This window comes from Schistocerca piceifrons, chromosome 2 (genome assembly GCF_021461385.2).
Source record: "Schistocerca piceifrons isolate TAMUIC-IGC-003096 chromosome 2, iqSchPice1.1, whole genome shotgun sequence".
Lineage (NCBI taxonomy): Eukaryota > Metazoa > Arthropoda > Insecta > Orthoptera > Acrididae > Schistocerca > Schistocerca piceifrons.
The window spans coordinates 1,015,932,514-1,015,950,517 of NC_060139.1; the positions used below are offsets into that span (position 1 = coordinate 1,015,932,514).

The 18,004-nt window shown below is 43.9% G+C and overlaps 1 protein-coding gene across 1 annotated transcript in view; it reads right to left on the reverse strand.

Moving 5' to 3' along the window:
- LOC124776081 (Down syndrome cell adhesion molecule-like protein Dscam2) overlaps positions 1-18,004 on the reverse strand; it is a 197,595-nt gene that overhangs the window by 167,887 nt on the left and 11,704 nt on the right. The window contains exons 3-4 of the mRNA XM_047250924.1: positions 17,727-17,884; positions 14,673-14,823 (exon numbers count right to left, since the gene is read on the reverse strand). Of these exons, the coding sequence (XP_047106880.1) occupies positions 14,673-14,823; positions 17,727-17,884 (309 nt within the window). The remainder of the gene's footprint in view (positions 1-14,672; positions 14,824-17,726; positions 17,885-18,004) is intronic.

The following is an 18,004-nucleotide window of genomic DNA, read 5'->3' on the forward strand; positions in this document are numbered from 1 at the left end:
ACAATGACGACGCCGTGATTCTTGCAACTTGCAATTCGCTTGATGCTGCCCATTTTGAACTTGGATCGTTCACTGTTTTATTTTGCTTTTCTTTTCACAGTTCAGTACCCCTTCTTCTTGTTTTCCATTTTACCACTAAATCTGAAGGGGGTGCGTTGGGGAGTTTCCTTACTTAGATTAAATTTCGAATTTATTGATTATTTTGGGGTGTCTTGTAAAAGGAGAGTGATTGTAGCGATGACAGGAACCAGAAATGGGGAAATCCACTGTCATAAGCGACGCTGAAAAAGGGCAGACTGTTACGAGCCCGCTCCTGGGAACGAGAATCTCGAAAACGGTGAAACCGGTTTCCATTTTCGCGTGCTACTGGCGTCAGCATCTGTGGAAAGTGGTTGAAGTAAACTGAAACCACGAGTAGGAGATGAGGTGTCCCTCGCAGAGCGTGGAGGTCGGAGACTTACCCGTCGTGTAAATGATAATAGGCGGCGTTCTGTGGCATATCTGACGACAGAGTGCGGTGCTGATGTAGGCTAAAGTTTTTCAAAGCACACCGTACGCAGCAGTTTATTAACACGGGGCTGCTCTGGAGACAATCCATACATACGTTTTCCCACGTCGACCCTACGACATCGTTAATTAGATTTGTAGTGGGCACGGAATCCTCGATACTGGAGGGCGGATCAGTGGAAACGTGTCGCCTGGACGTATGACTCACCTTTTTTTATTACAACAGTGCGATGATCGTGCACAATATGGTGTCGTCCAGAGGAAAGGTTGCTAAAAACGTGCACCGTGGGGAGGACGCGGATCGATGCAACATTATTATTCTATTGGGAACATTCAACTGGGCTTTCATTGGATGAGTGGGTGTAATTGAAGGCACCATGACGGCTGTGGATTGGGTGAACATTACTGCGGGCCAACTGTATTCCTCCACGCTTGGCGTCATCCCCCATAGCGATGTCTTCTTCCAGCTGGTCAACTACCCGTGTCACGAGGCCAGTGTTGTGCTACATCGCTTTAAAGGACATGAAAGTGAATTCACGTTTATGTGTTTCCCACCAGGTTCACCTGATCAGAAAGATATCAGCAAAACGTTAGCTCCTAATTTACACTATTCGTTTGATCTGTGTGTAGACATGGACCTCAGGAAATCAACTAAAGTCTTGCGCAATCCATGTCACGCAGAACTGCTGTAGTATTGCAAAAATGGACCAACAGGTTATTAAGCATACGGTCATAATGTTTGTGTATGTCCTCTGAACTGTTCTGGGCACGTCTGTGTGTGTACTGATTTACGCTGTGGCGACAAAAACTATGGGAAAGTGATATGCACTTATATAGACGGCGGTAGTAGGGCATAAACAGGATACATATTGGGAGTGCATTGATAGTGCTGTCATTTGTACTCACATGATTCATGTGAAAAGATTTCCGACGTGATTATGGACGCACGACGGCAATTAACAGACTTTGAATGCGGAGTGGTAGCTGGAGCCCATTTCGGGATTCGTCAGGGAATCAATATCCCGTGATCCACATTGTCAGGAGTGTGCCGAGAGTATTAGCTCTCATCACAGACAACGTAGTCGCCGACGGCCTTCTCTTAACGACCGAGAACAGCGGCGTTTGCGTAGAGATTGTGCTAACAGACAAGCAATACTGCTTGAAATAACCGCAGAAATCATGTAGGACGCAAGACGAACGTATCCGTTAGGACAGTCCGGCGAAATCTGGCGTTAATGAGCTGTGGCAACAGACGACCGACGCGAGTGCCTTTGTTGACAGCACGACATCGCCGACAGCGCCTCTCGCGGGCTCGTGACCATATAGGTCGGAACCTAGACGTCTGGAAAACCGTGGCCTTGTCAGATGAGTGCCTGTTTCAGTTGGTAAGAGCTGATGGCATGATTGGCGCGCGGCGCAGCAATAAGTCAGGGACCTAAGTTGTCAACAAGGCTCCATGCCTCCACGTGGAGTAGATTGGATCCTGTGGTCTAACTGACGCGATCATTGATTGCAGATGGTTATGTTCGGTTACTTGGTAAGGCCACTGGCAGAATAAGGGTACTTCTTACACGTAGACGACTGGAAAACGGTGTCCTGGTCGGATGAGCCCCGATTTCAGTTGGCCATCCAGATCGTTTGACATAAATCCCATAGAAAATTTTTGGGACATAATCGTGCCACCAGTTCGCGGACAAAATCCTGTGCGGGCAGTGCTTTCACAATTAGGGACAGCTATAGAGGTGGCATGGCTCAGTATTTCTGCAGGGAACTTTGAACGACATCTTGAGTCCATGCTACACCCAGTCTCTGCACTCTGCTGGGGAAAAAGGAGATTTGACACAATATTAGGAGATATTCCATGATTTTGTCACCTTAGTGTATGAAAGGTTTGGTTCTTGAGTAATAATGTTCGTATGCGTCTAAGCTACATTTCTCGGTTTGAGAAACATCAAAGAGTTCTAGTTTTGCTAGACCCTAATATTGTGTTGTGTAGGAGGTTGTTGTTGTGGTCTTCAGTCCTGAGACTGGTTTGATGCAGCTCTCTATGCTACTCTATCCTGTGCAAGCTGCTTCATCTCCCAGTACTTACTGCAACCTACATCCTTCTGAATCTGCTTAACGTATTCATGTCTTGGTCTCCCTATACGATTTTTACCCTCCATGCTGCCCTCCAATGCTAAATTTGTGATCCCTTGATGCCTCAGAACATGCCCTACCAACCGGTCCCTTCTTCTTGTCAAGTTGTGCCACAAACTCGTCTTCTCCCCTATTCTATTCAGTACCTCCTCATTAGTTATGTGATCTACCCATCTAATCTTCAGCATTCTTCTGTAGCACCACATTTCGAAAGCTTCTATTCTCTTCTTGTCCAAACTATTTATTGTTATTCTTTGGGATTGGAATTATTATATTCTTCTTGATGTCTGAGGGTACTTCGCCTGTCTCATACATCTTGCTCACCAGATGGTCATGAGTGGCTCTCCCAAGGCCTTCAGTAGTTCTAATGGAATGTTGTCTACTCCTGGGGCCTTGTTTCGACTCAGGTCTTTCAGCGCTTTGTCAAACTCTTCACGCAGTATCGTATCTCCCATTTCACCTTCATCTACATCCTCATCCATTTCCATAATATTGTCCTCAAGTACATCGCCCTTGTATAGACCCTCTATATACTCCTTACACCTTTCTGCTTTCCCTTCATTGCTTAGAACCGGGTTTCCATCTGAGGTCTTGATATTCATATAAGTGGTTCTCTTTTCTCCAAAGGTCTCTTTAATTTTCCTGTAGGCAGTATCTATTTTACCCCTAGTGAGATAAGCCTCTACGTCCTTACATTTGTTCAAATGGTTCAAATGGCTCTGAGTACTATGGGACTTAGCTTCTGAGGTCATCAGTCCCCTAGAACTTAGAACTACTTAAATCTAAGTAACCTAAGGACATCACACACATCCATGCCCGAGGCAGGATTCGAACCTGCGACCGTAGCGGTCGCTCGGCTCCAGACTGTAGTGCCTCGAACCGCACGGCTACTCCGGCCGGCTTTACATTTGTCTTCTAGCCATTCCTGCTTAGCAGTTTTGCACTTCCTGTCGATCTCATTGTTGAGACGTTTGTATTCCTTTTTGCCTGCTTCATTTACTGCATTTTTATATGTTCTCCTTGCATCAATTAAATTCAATATTTCTTCTGTTACCCAAGGATTTCTACCAGCCCTCGTCTATTTACCTACTTGATTGTCTGCTGTCTTCAATACTTCATCCCTCAGAGCTATCCATTCTTTTTCTATTGTATTTCTCTCCCCCATTACTGTCAATTGTTCCCTTATGCTCTCCCTGAAACTCTGTACAACCTCTGGTTTAGTCAGTTTATCAAGGTCCCATCTCATTAAATTCCCACCTTTTTGCAGTTTCTTCGGTTTTAATCTACAGTTCATAACCAATAGATTGTGATCAGAGTCCACATCTGCCCCTGGAAATGTCTCACAATTTAAATCCTGGTTCCTAAATTTCTGTCTTACCATTATATAATCAATCTGATACCTTTCAGTATCTCCATGGTTCTTCCGCGTATACAACCCTCTTTCATGATTCTTGAACCAAATGTTAGCTATGATTAAGTTGTGCTCTGTGCAAAATTCTACCAGACGGCTTCCTTTTTCATTTCTTACCCCCAATCCATATTCACCTACTATGTTTCCTTCTCCTCCTTTTCCTACTCTCGAATTCCAGTCACCCATGACTATTAAATTTTCGTCTCCCTTCACTACCTGAATAATTTCTTTTATCTTATCATACATTTCATCAATTTCTTCATCATCTGCAGAGCTAGTTAGCATATAAACTTGTACTACGGTAATAGGCGTGGGCTTCGTTTCTATCTTGGCCACAATAATACGTTCACTATGCTGTTTGTAGTAGCTTACCCGCACTCCTATTTTTTTTATTCATTATTAAACCTACTCCTGCATTACCCCTATTTGATTTTGTATTTATAACCCTGTATTCACCTGACCAAAAGTCTTGTTCCTCCTGCCACCGAACTTCACTAATTCCCACTATATCTAACTTTAACCTATCCATTTTCCTTTTTAAATTTTCTAACCTACCTGCCCGATTAAGGGATCTGACATTCCACGCTCCGATCCGTAGAACGCCAGTTTTCTTTCTTCTGATAACGAGGTCCTCCTGAGTAGTCCCCGCCCGGAGATCCGAATGGGGGACTATTTTACCTCCGGAATATTTTACCCAAGAGGACGCCATCATCATTTAACCATACAGTAAAGCTCCATGACCTCGGGAAAAATTACTTCTGTAGTTCCCCCCTTCCTTTCAGCCGTCCGCAGTACCAGCACAGCAAGGCCGTTTTTCTTAGTGTTACAAGGCCAGATCAGTCAATCATTCCCCGACTGTTGCCCCTGCAACTACTGAAAAGGCTGCTGCTCCTCTTCAGGAACCACACGTTTGTCTGGCCTCTCAACAGATACCCCTCCGTTGTGGTTGCACCTACGGTACGGCCATCTGTATCGCTGAGGCACGCAAGCCTCCCCACCAACGGCAAGGTCCGTGGTTCATGGGGGGGGGGGGGGGGGGGTGTAGGAGGTTAGCAGTGTTAAAAGATAAAACTGTGAGTGCGCTAGTACAGAGGAGCTGTGTTTGGCGAGTAATCGAAGGAATGATGAGTGTGCACCAGCCTCTATGTAGGCTCTTTTCGATGTATAGTGCGGAGTGGGAACTAAAAGTATTGAAGAGCTTCTCGAAATAAAATATCACAGCAGTATATTATTAATGCTACAAAGTTGAATCAGTTATGAGAAACGTTTATTATGCGCAACAAAGGTGGAGAAAAGTACTTTTTCTATGTGAATTATATTGGTTCGGCACTGCCGAGTACGGTTACTTTAACTAATAGGAAGAGTGTACGAGTAAAAAATGCTTAATCTATGGTGTTTTGACGTAAGAGATCATTTTAGGAGGACAGTTACGGTTTCAGGTCTTAACACAGCTATCACTGTTGGAATACGGTTTAGTGGCTACCACCGACGGATGACAGGGCCCCGTTTCCGACAGGTAAGTGTTCTCTGATTGTTAGAAAATTTTGCTCTCGTAAATGCGTTTGAGAAAAAGATGTGCGTAATAAGTATAATGAATATGTAGATATGTTACTAAATTTACGTCTACGGCTTTCCGTTATTGTTACTTATATAATTTTGATCCAGACGTTTATAGACACTTTTAGTAACTTCAGAAGAGCAACCTAAAATCAAATTGGCAGTTAAATGTTTCCATTTGTGTGCTATTTACATGTGTTACGCTTTCATCTGCAGTTATACAAAGCTTTTGCTTTTCCTCACGTTTTTCTAAGTGTAAATGTGTATTTATAACTTTTGTGTGTTTGTTAGCGCTGGTTCGTTTATGCAAATTTCAAGCCAAGTTATGTGGTATTTTGTTCAAGGTGTCGTCAAAATATGCGCGTCGAATAGAAGCTGCAATTAAACGAGTTAGTTTCGCAGACTTGGATTTGATCGGTGAAATGTTTAGACGTCGAGAGTTGTAACAGGATCTGTGTACATCTTAGAACTCATCACACTGCAGTATTCTTATGCCCAGGAGCAACATCGTTTGGCTACTTTTTTGGTGAATACATCTACATCTACATGACTACTCTGCAATTCACATTTAAGTGCTTGGCAGAGGGTTCGTCGAACCACAATCATACTATCTCTCTACCATTCCACTCGCGAACAGCGCGCGGGAAAAACGAACACCTAAACCTTTCTGTTCGAGCTCTGATTTCTCTTGTTTTATTTTGATGATTATTCCTACCTATGTAGGTTGGGCTCAACAAAATATTTTCGCATTCGGAAGAGAAAGTTGGTGACTGAAATGTCGTAAATAGATCTCGCCGCGACGAAAAACGTCTTTGCTGTAATGACTTCCATCCCAATTCGCGTATCATATCTGCCACACTCTCTCCCCTATTACGTGATAATACAAAACGAGCTGCCCTTTTTTGCACCCTTTCGATGTCCTCCGCCAATTCCACCTGGTAAGGATCCCACACCGCGCAGCAGTATTCTAACAGAGGACGAACGAGTGTAGTGTAAATACCAGTAATGATTTCAGTCCGAGTGTGTATAGTATGCAGTGAATACTGAGGACAGTCATTGTTTTATTTATCCAGTGATTCTGTACAACGGACTTTACGAATATTTCGGTGGTAATGCATCAAGTTTCCTCCCCCTTTCAACGTTTATCGTCAGATACCGCTTTAATTTAAAGGATAGCTTTTATTATAAAACAGTTTACATGCACAGAGTAATTTCTGGTCGAAGAGGGACGATGCGACCTCGGTGAGTTATATTAATCTTCAACATACTTAAAATGTAAGGAAATTACTACGAGTAAACAGACAGCGTATGAATTGGGCCTCCCTTATGTCCGCTAGCAGCAGATATATTCATGGAGGCTTTTGAAGCAACCGCAATTTGTTTCGCTCCTTTACGCCCACCATATCGGTTCAGATACGTGGACGATACGTTGGCTGTATGGCGTCATCGTGAAACGAACCTACACAGGTTTGACGAATATTTAAATAAAATGTACTGGAAGAGACAATTAACACTCGAGGTAGAAAAGAATGGCGTAATTTCATTCCTGGACGTGGAATTGTACAGGAAACCGCACAGCACACTACAATACAGAGTATATCGGAAGCCTACACACACAGACAGGTATTTGCATAGCTAATATATCCATCACCCAGCGCAGAACAACTCACTTATCCGTTCTTCGGCCATTCGTGTACAGCGCCTAAGCGACGCTAAGAACATAACAAATGAGGTCAAAAGGCTGCGTACAGTGTTCTTGACCAGTGGCTACAACCATAAATCGATCCAAACAGCCATGAAAACAAACAAAAGAAAGCAGAATAGGCAAAAAATCGGTAGCCTGAATCCAACAACGTAGTTACCTTACGTGAAAAATGTAGCTGACCAGATCAGTAAAATCCTTCGCTGTGTTGGTGTCCAGCCTGTCTACCACAGAAGCTGCAAGATCCGGTAAGTGCTAACATCACGAATGGGAAGAAAGATGCTTTACATACTGGAGGTGAGTACAAGGTGGAATGTCAGCGTGGAGAAATATACAGAGTTCCGAGAGTTCCGGAACCTGTACAGAAAATTGGAACAGAGATCAACATAAACATCATTTCCGCCCTTGTGATTGCTCATGAAAACCACACAGTGCATGTTGTACCATCATACAGCGAGACCTTCAGAGGTGGTGGTCCAGATTGCTGTACACACAGGTACCTCTAATACCCAGTATCACGTCCCCTTGCATGCCTGTATTAGTCGTGGCATGCTATCCACAAATCCATCAAGGCACTGTTGGTCCAGATTATCCCACTCCTCAACGGCGATTCGGCATAGATCCCTCAGAGTGGTTGGTGGGTCACGTCGTCCATAAAGAGCCATTTTAAATCTATCCCAGGCATATTCGATAGGGTTCATGTATGGAGAACACGCTGGCCACTCTAGTCGAGCGATATCGTTGTGCTGAAGAAAGTCATGCACAAGATGTGCACGATGGAGACGCGAATTGGCGTCAATGAAGACTAATGCCTCGCCAGTATGCTGCCGATATGGTTACATTATCGGTCGGAGGATGGCATTCACGTATCCTACAGCCGTTACGGCGCCCAAGACCACCAGCGGCGAACGTCGACTCCACATTATTGCCACTCCGAAACATCAGGAAACCTCGCTGGATAGTGTGTCCAAGGTGTTCAGCCTGACCGGGTTGCCTCCAAACACGTCTCCGACGATTGTCTGGTTGCAGGCATATACGACATTAATCGGTGAAGAGAACGTGATGCCAGTCCTGAGCGGTCCATTCGGCTTGTTTTTGGGCTGCATGGTGTCGTGGCTGCAAAGATGGACCTCGCCATGGAAGTCGGGAGTAATGTTGCGCATCATGCAGCCTATTGCGCACACCTTGAGTAGTAACACGACGTTCTGTGGCTGCACGAAAAGAATTATTAGAATTATTTAACATGGTGGCGTTCCTGTCAGGGTTTCACCGAGCCATAATCCCTGTGTAGCGATCATCCACTGCAGTAGTAACCCTTGGGCTGCCTGAGCGAGTTCCTGTCTCTCTGTATCTCCTCCATGTCCGAACAACAGCGCTTTGGTTCCCGCCGAGACGCATGGACACTTTCCTTGTTAAGAGCCCATCCTGGCACAAAGTTACAATGTGGAACTGATCGAACCGCAGTATTGACAGTGTAGGCATGGTTGAACTACAGGCAACACGAGTCGTGTACCTCCCTCCTGGTGGAATGACTGGAAGTGATCGGCTGTCGGACCCCCTCAGTGTAATAGGTGCGGCTCATTCATGGTTGTTTACATTTTTGGGCGGGTTTAGTGACATCTCTGAACAGTCAAAGGGACTGTGCCTGTGATACAATATCCACAGTTGGGGAGTTCTGGGAACCGGTGTGATGCCAAACTTTTTTGGTGTGTGTACATCGGTGAGATAGCAAGACGCATTCGAGAACATGAGCACTACATTCGTCTGGGGCAGCACGGTAACTCTCCTGTCCCCGAACGCCGACACGGCTGTGGCAAGGAAATAAAATGTAACGAAACCCGCCTAAGGCCAAGCACGCGGATCTGACGAAACGCAAGGTCTGAGAAGCTATACAAATAATAAAACATCCTGACAACATCAACACAGGGGATGGGTACTTGCCCTATCCTGGCTGCCAACTCTTCGAGTTCAAATCCTGCACCTATAACTCTTGGCGCGAGCGCTGCCGGCGAGTAACTTTCGTCGCGCGGCTTGCGTCCAGCAGGAGGAAAACTGGGTCCCACGCTTCATTCACCGATGAGCACTAATCATAGCGAACTGTGCAAGAAACGATAGATATCAGTTGGTCACGACCCACCCCCCTCCCGTATCAACTTTCTTTCTATCTTTCCTTCTTTTGCTTGTGCTTTTTCCCGCAATGACGCAGGGTCGGCATGGTTAATCGGATGTGGCAAGGTGAATTTAAGGGGTGGCCAGATGCCCCTCCTGCCGCCACCCCGTACTCCCTGGGGACGGAACTGTCTGTGTCTAGTGTAATCCATGGAATAGTGCGAATGTGGTCAGATGTCTGCGAGCCGAGTAACTGAGGCGGGACGTGGGGACCAGCCAAGTATTCACCTAGTGGGATGCGGAAAACCGCCTAAAAACCACATCCAGACTGGCCGGCACACCGGTCTCCGTCGTTAAGTCCTCGGGCGGATTCGAACCGGGGCCGGTGCGCCTACCCGAGTCCAGGAAGCAGCGCATTAGCGCTCTCGGCTAACCTGCCACCTCTCCCGTATTAACTTATTACAATAATTTTCCCGCTCCTTTCGCCGCAAGATACCAAACATAACAACGATATTTTAAAATTATGACGTCCTGTTCAGTGAACAGCATGACGAATATACAAAATATAAGTGACTCCACACAGCTAAAACCTATCAGTAGACCCAGAAGAAAGCCACTGTATATTTTTTACGTTATGTACTTGTACGATACTTTAAAAACCTTTATGTCAGTAGTTGGTTGGCTCTGAGCACTATGGGACTTAACATCTATGGTCATCAGTCCCCTAGAACTTAGAACTACTTAAACCTAACTAATCTAAGGACAGCACACAACACCCAGCCATCACGAGGCAGAGAAAATCCCTGACCCCGCCGGGAATCGGACCCGGGAACCCGAGCGTGGGAAGCGAGAACGCTACCGCACGACCACGAGATGCGGGCATATGTCAGTAGTGATCGTGATTTGCTACACCCTCAGTCCGAAGATGATTCGATGCAGCTCTCCATGATAGACTGTCCTGCATCTTCATCTTAGAATAACTACTACAGCCTACACCCAATTCAACCTACTTACTGTAGTCGATGCTTGGCCTTTACAACTTTTACTTTCCTCACGAGTTATTTCCAGTACCAAATTAGCTGTTTCTTGATGGTACTGTTGACCTAGGTTTCGATACCTACTAATCGTGTCTTTATCAGAATGAAATTTTAAGAAACCGTAAAATTACATTGCGAGAAAGCAATGGTCAGAATTTAGTGCAGCTATGCTCAAGTCGAAAATAAAATAAAATACGTTCATGCCTTGTCATGTATGCCTAGCTTAACGTCTGACTCGCATCGCATGTTATTTCGAGCTTACTAGAGCCATATGTTATTCCTAGCTAGGCTTACGTGACAAAGCTGCAAAGTATTTTATTTCAGATTTGAGCATAGCTGCTCTAAATTCTCACCATTGCTTTCTCGCAATGTAATTTTACGGCTTCTCAAAACTTCATTGCGATGATGACACCCTTAGTAGGTGTCGAAAAGTAGGACAGTTGTACCAAACAGTTATTTCTAACCGGATGGTTGTATAATTGCTATGTTTGAAAATTCTACACGGTTGCTGAGAAACAGCGATGTTTAAAACTGTATTCTTCAATGCATTACGATATGTCCTATTACCCTATTCCATATGCCATGAAGACCTTACATTCCCGACTCGATCCAGTACATCCTCGTCTGGTACAGTATCTAGTTCTACCCCTTGTGTCTTCTGCCGTAGTCTGTAACACCACATTTCGAAAGCTGCTAATTTCTTCTTGCCTGCATTGTTTATCGTCCATATTTCACGTCTTTACAAGGTTACACTTTAATCAAACACTAACATAAAAGACTTTCTATCATATAAATTCATATTCGATATATCCCTCTATCCAGAAACGCTTTTCTTGCTATTGGTTTACATATTTATCTGTAACGGCACAGCATGAGACATCGATGTAAATTAGCAAATAGTGTTAAAGGGCCTACTCGATGTGTTAGAAATTCTAAGGACACAGCTGTTCGTTGGAATGAGGCGAGCTATGGAATTAACAAGGGCTTGCACCCCGTTTTGCGCCTCTGAAAGTGCATGTGGTATGGATTAATTTCTGGTGCGCTGCAGGCTCAAATAATCTGGCACACCACAACGCTATAGTTCAATACTGCGAAGCCTTCTAGGCCCATGGAGCGAAACGTTAATATAGTGTGCCCCATTCTTATTTACGACTTATTATTTTTATTACCTTGTTCTGATATTTCTTCCAGTTTGTAACCGCTTCTTAAACTTTATTCCTCTTTTCTTTCGCCATCAAGGGATCCACACATTGTCCGATAAGAATGCAGTATTTCAATTCAACAATATTGTTGTTCTTCCAACCTGGTGTTTCCATTGAGTATTTCAGTTCGGTTTTATCACAGATGTGCTCTGCAGTAGTGCGAATAGTTATCTCGGTGTAAAGTGTTAATTTGAATGTTTTAACTTAGAGATGAGGTACTTCACTTTTCGACTACTGATGGGCATCAGTAAGCGGATATATTTGCAGATGATGAATGACTTTCTAAATTGTCATATCTTTCCGATATTTTCGTACACTTGAATTCTTATACGTATAATATTCAATGATTTATTAGTAAGTTAAATTTGTGGATACAAACAATTGAATATGGATCGTGTAAGTTGTTAAGTTGTTCTCAACCGCATGGTCCCTTACTGCCGATAATAAGATGTTGATGGACTTAATTAAGGAACGTTTAGTAGTCTTGCACTAGAATTTCGGAACATATTTTGGGAAGAATGATGAAGATTTTGACTGGGTTCGTAGTCCATTCGTAGATTCTAAATATCTTCGGAATAATTTAGGTTTACGCATACAAGAGAAACTGGCAGATTTAAAAGCAGACAGAACATTGAAAGAAAATTTTTTTGTAGTGCCTTTGGATAAATTTTAGTTGTCAACAAGCACTGAATACTCAACTATCTCGTAGATGGAAATAATCATTAATGTGTCATTACCATTTTCAGCTACATATTGGTGTGAACTGGGCTTCTCATGGTTGACTCAAATAGAAACATCAGAAAGAGAGAGAGAGAGAGAAAGAGGAGACACAAATTCACCTTTGCACCACGAATCAGCCGTCTCTGTGTAGGTAAGAAGGTTCCAGTATCACACTGAAGATATGAGTAGTCACTTAGTTTAAAATTCGTATTGGAAATGTCTCTTTTTTACAGTGAATTAAAGTTCAGTTATTAATATGAGCATGAGTTTCTTCCTGTTTCATAATAATAATAGTAATAAATGATCATTTAACAGCGTAGTAAGTCGTACTTATATTAAGATTCACACAGTTTTGAAGGGACAGACATTGTGGTGTGTCATGTTGAGCCTAGGCCCACATGGGTTGTAAACTTCCCATATAAATAAAAAATAAAAAATAATTAAATTTGGATGATTACATTCTGACGTATGAAAACTGATAAATCTTAACTTTTGAAAAACTGATAAATTTTGACGTAAGCAGCGCTCGTCATGGCCCTGTGAAATCAATCTGAAAAATTCTTACCTCGTGATGGTTTCGCCGGATATCGCTGTCTATATATCTGCTCGTAAATGGCACAGCTTAGTGCAATGCTGGCCTATCTACTAATATTGGATAACATTTGTCTGAGATATGAATTACTAGCAAAACTGACTTTACTTACAAGGAAACCTCCCCATCGCACCCCCACTCCCCCCTCTCAGATTTAGTTTTAAATTGGCACAGTGGATAGGCCTTGAAAAACTGAACACAGATCAATCGAGAAAACAGGAAGAAGTTGTGTGGAACTATGAAAAAAGTAAGTAAAGTATACTTACTGAGTAGTCCATGCGAAGATAAGCAACATCAAGGACAATGGGAGTTAAGGAGCGCCGTGGTCTCGTGGTTAGCAAGAGCAGCTACGGAAGGAGAGCTCCTAGGTTCAGGTCTTCCCTCGAGTAAAAAGTTTAATTTTTTATTTTCAGTTTATGTGACAAACTCTTATGTTTTCATCACTTTTTTGGGAGTGATTATCACATCCACAAGAAAACCTAAATCTGGCAAGGTAGAATAATCTTTTTACCCATTCTCTAAGTGTACAAGTTAGGTGGGTCGACAACATATTCTTGTCATGTGACGCACATGCCGTCACCAGTGTCGTATAGAATATACCAGACGTGTTTTCTTGTGGAAGACTCGGTTGACCTATGACCTTGCGATCAAATGTTTTTCGTTCCCATTAGATAGGCATGTCCTTTCGTCTACTAATCGCACGGTTTTGCGGTGCGGTCACAAAACACAGACACTAAACTTATTACAGTGAACAGAGACGTCAATGAACGAACGGACAGATCATAACTTTGCGATAATAAAGAAAGTAAAATTTTCAGTCGAGGGAAGACTTGAACCAAGGACCTCTCGTACCGCAGCTGCTCTCGCTAACCACGGGACCACGGCGCTCTTGAGCTTTCATTCTCCATGATGTTGCTTATCCATGGACTACTCAGTTTGTATATTTTACTTATTTTTTTCGTAGTTCCACACAACTTCTTCCTGTTTTCTCGATTGCTCTGTGTTCAGTTTTTCAAAGGCCTATCCACTGTGCCAACTTATAACTAAATCTGAGGGGGGTGCGATGGGGAGGTTCCCTTGTTAGTGACACAGCTGCACAGCTGCTCGTCTGATTACTAAAGAACACATGACTATGACCTGACAAAAATTCTCGAATATTTTAATTTAGATAAATGACTGGATCGGGACTGGCAATGACTTGAGGGGAAATTACAGTTTTATAGTTGACTGGTTAAAAACAATTATATGCTGAAAAAGTTTTTACGTAATTGATAAATATCTACAATTCGTTACACGGGAAAATTGAATATATTACAAATCTGGGTCAACTGGTGTAGATGAATCACAAAAGAAAAGATTGAAACAAATTCATACAAACATGTCAGACAAGTGGCTTAACTACACGCATGCCAGTAAAAATGATAAAATTTACCTTACAATAGATGGTTGAGTTAATTACACTTGATTTTTCATTATATTAACAATTATTTATTTGTTCAACATCATCTCGTTCCATGGTATCATTTAGCTCTGCGGCTGATCACAATTATTATTCTGTTCCATATAATAAAATTTTGCAATTAGTTCTGCACTGTGACTTTAACATCTACTAAGTGTAAACTGCGTTATACCAGCGACAGACTACAACTACACTGTAGCAGTGAGCGACTGCAATTGCGGCAGAGACTGCGCTGACCTGCGACTCTATTGCAGTTCTCTTTTACCGGGGGCAATGATATTTTATGTCTCAGGTAGCTCCTGTCAATTGTCGTTCGAGCAAGTGAGCAGTCCATTGAGATTACATTTGCTCCAGCAGGGTGGTGAACAGCTTGGAGGGTGTACAGCGACTAATAAAAGATTGCGGAACACTGCTCTGAGCAACTGGTACAGGATTAAATTTGGTGACACCCTCTCTCGTGACTCACCCCAAAAGCTTCTTGGGCAATGTAATTACAGATGCCATTGAAATAAAAAAAAAAAAATACTGCCAACACTCTCAGCAGAGGCAGCGGTCTGCAGGTAAGAGAGATGTGGGAACCTGCGATCACGAGGTTGAAGAGAGACGTCGAATGCGAAGTCAACGTATGCTCATATATAATTTTCGTACATCCATCCCTGTGGCTGGAGGCCTGCAGGACTACGGTCGTTCACTTTTGTAAGACATTGAAACACAGTCGTCCTTAAGATGTCATTTATTGTGTAGCTACACAATAGATGACATCGTAAGGACGACTGTAAGTGTTTCATTTTCTTACAATATGCTCATATATGCTGATACTGCGGGCACCAGTGACTTGACAGCATATAGCAGCCCATCTGCAGTTATTCCATTTGACAAATGCTTTGATGTACTAGGTCGAATGTTTGTGTTATTTTTCAACATAACACGGTGTATTGAGCCAAAATATTGTATTCTACAAGCAAAGTCTCAGTTTCATCGTTGCGAATGGTTCAAATGGCTCTGAGCACTATGGGACTTAACATCTATGGTCAACAGTCCCCTAGAACTTAGAACTACTTAAACCTAACTAACCTAAGGACAGCACACAACACCCATTCATCACGAGGCAGAGAAAATCCCTGACCCCGCCGGGAATCGAACCCGGAAACCCGGGCGTGGGAAGCGAGAACGCTACCACACGACCACGAGCTGCGGACTCGTTGCGAATACTGAGTCGCATTGAAGGATGAATATGACGAGGACAAATAACAAGTTTCATGGTCACAGCTTGAATGTGATGAAAAGCTTATGACAAACATTCATATTTACCTGCATGTCTATATGAACAGACATTAACGATGATTGACAGCCGTACGAAATTAATTCGAAATAAATTCGCTGACTGCTAATATCTTGGCGTAAGCTGTTTTAGGTATAGATATTCTATCTGACAAGCGTCATTAGCGTCTGTTCACCGAGACATGCAAATAAATACAAGGGGCCATCAAAAACATTCCGTTTGAAGGCGTTGCTGCAACGTAGCGCGTCTGCTATGCGGGTGTATAAGCACCGACGTGTAAGCAAGGGACTGGTGCGGCTTTCGTGTCTTTCCGACCTGCGCGAGATAAATACTAAAACGAAAACTATGGCGACGTAATAACGAAAAGCACCCCAACAGGACCAACGTGCTGTTTCCTTGGTTCCAGAAGCACAAACACCGGTACACATTCATCGGAGAATGAAAAATGTGTACGGGCAGCATGTCTGTCGGAAACCACCATCGTGAAACTGTGCGATAAGAGGTGCTGCTGCTTTATGATAATTCACGTCCCAGTATGACAGATGTAATGCAGAAGTTACACCAACTCAAGTGGTAGACATTGGAGCACCCGCCCTAAACTACTCATCTCACTCCAAGCGATTATCACGCCTTCAGTTCCTTAAGAAAAAAAAGGGTTTGAAGGGTCGACGATTCCTATCGGACGAGGATGTGTAGCAGGCAGTTGCGGACTTCTTCAAGCAGGAGGCCACGATATTTCACCAGACTGGTACCTTCAACCTGGTCTGTCGCTAGAACGATTACCACAGTGGTCATTGCGATTTTGTGTGATTGGCATGCCTATTATGCACTGTACGGTCCTCTAATGGAAACTTTGTGATCACCACTACGTTACATGCCGAGACGCGGACAAGATGACAATATCAAGGGCCTCGATTACTCACAGTATGCTTTTCACCGGTGTGGGAATACAGAATAAAGCTGCGAGCATGAAGTGATGAATGTTTTGTGTTAGGAAAAGAGCCAACATCGTGTTACGAGTGGAGGCCGAAATGCACGCGTTTTATCTCACGCAGGCGGGCGTGAGGAGGAAAGAACTATACTGACGTGAGGTCTGGAACATGACAAGGTTCAAATGGCTCTAAGCACTATGGGACTTAATTTCTGAGGTCATCAGTCCCATAGAACTTAGAACTACTTAAACCTAACTAACCTAAGGACATCACACACATCCATACGCGAGGCAGGATTCGAACCTGCGACCGTAGCGGTCGAACGGTTCCAGACTGTAGTGCCTAGAACCGCTCGGCCACTTCGGCCGGCGAACATTACAAGGAATGAGAATTCAGAAAGAGGACGTAATTAGTTTGATACTTAACTTTAACCCATTAATGACGAACGTCGCTCTTGATGGTACATGATTCACAATATTATCTGTTCAGAATACATTCTTGAAGTAATTATAGTAGCTGAATATGGCGCCTTGCTAGGTCATAGCAAATGACGTATGTGAAGGCTGTGCTAAACTGTCGTCTCTGCAAATGAGACCGTATGTAGACAGTGAACCAACGCTAGGAAAGTCGGATGTACCACTGGGGCGGGTGCTAGGGAGTCTCTCTAGACTAGACCTGCCGTGTGGCGGCGCTCGGTCTGCAATCACTGATAGTGGCGACACGCGGGTCCGACGAATACTAACGGACCGCGGCCGATTTAAAGGCTACCACCTAGCAAGTGTGGTGTCTGGCGGTGACGCCACAGAATGTATGGGACCGTGGTATAGAGAAGTAGACAGTGTGACACATGGAAGTTTAGGGCGGCCTAGAGGCTAGAAGGAAGACAGTCGAAGTGGTTAAAGCGACCACTCGCGATAAGGGGGATATCCAGATTTTAGTTCCCGTGCGGCACAAGTTTTCATATTTCACTAATAGGTGACCTAACACAGCTGATGCCAAAATATTCGCTTCCAGTGAATTTATATCAAATTCCCCGCGTTGCCGGGTGTTGCACTTAACAGGCCATGTGGGACTGACCTGCAGTGTGTGCTGCTGTGAGGTGGTGAGGGCGTGGCCGTCGCGCCGCCAGGACACGGAGGGCAGCGGGGAGCCAGCGGCCTCGCACTCTGCAGACCACGCGGAACCTGGCGTCAGCGTCGCCGCGCCGAACGTCTTCACCAGCACTGGCGCCGCATCTGCACAGGCAGAATGCAGCTCAGGGTCACAGGCTGGAACGACTGCCTAGAATAACTAAGCACCCACTACCGCACAATATAGTGGCGTCTATGCCCATAACTAAATCCCTAAAATGTTTC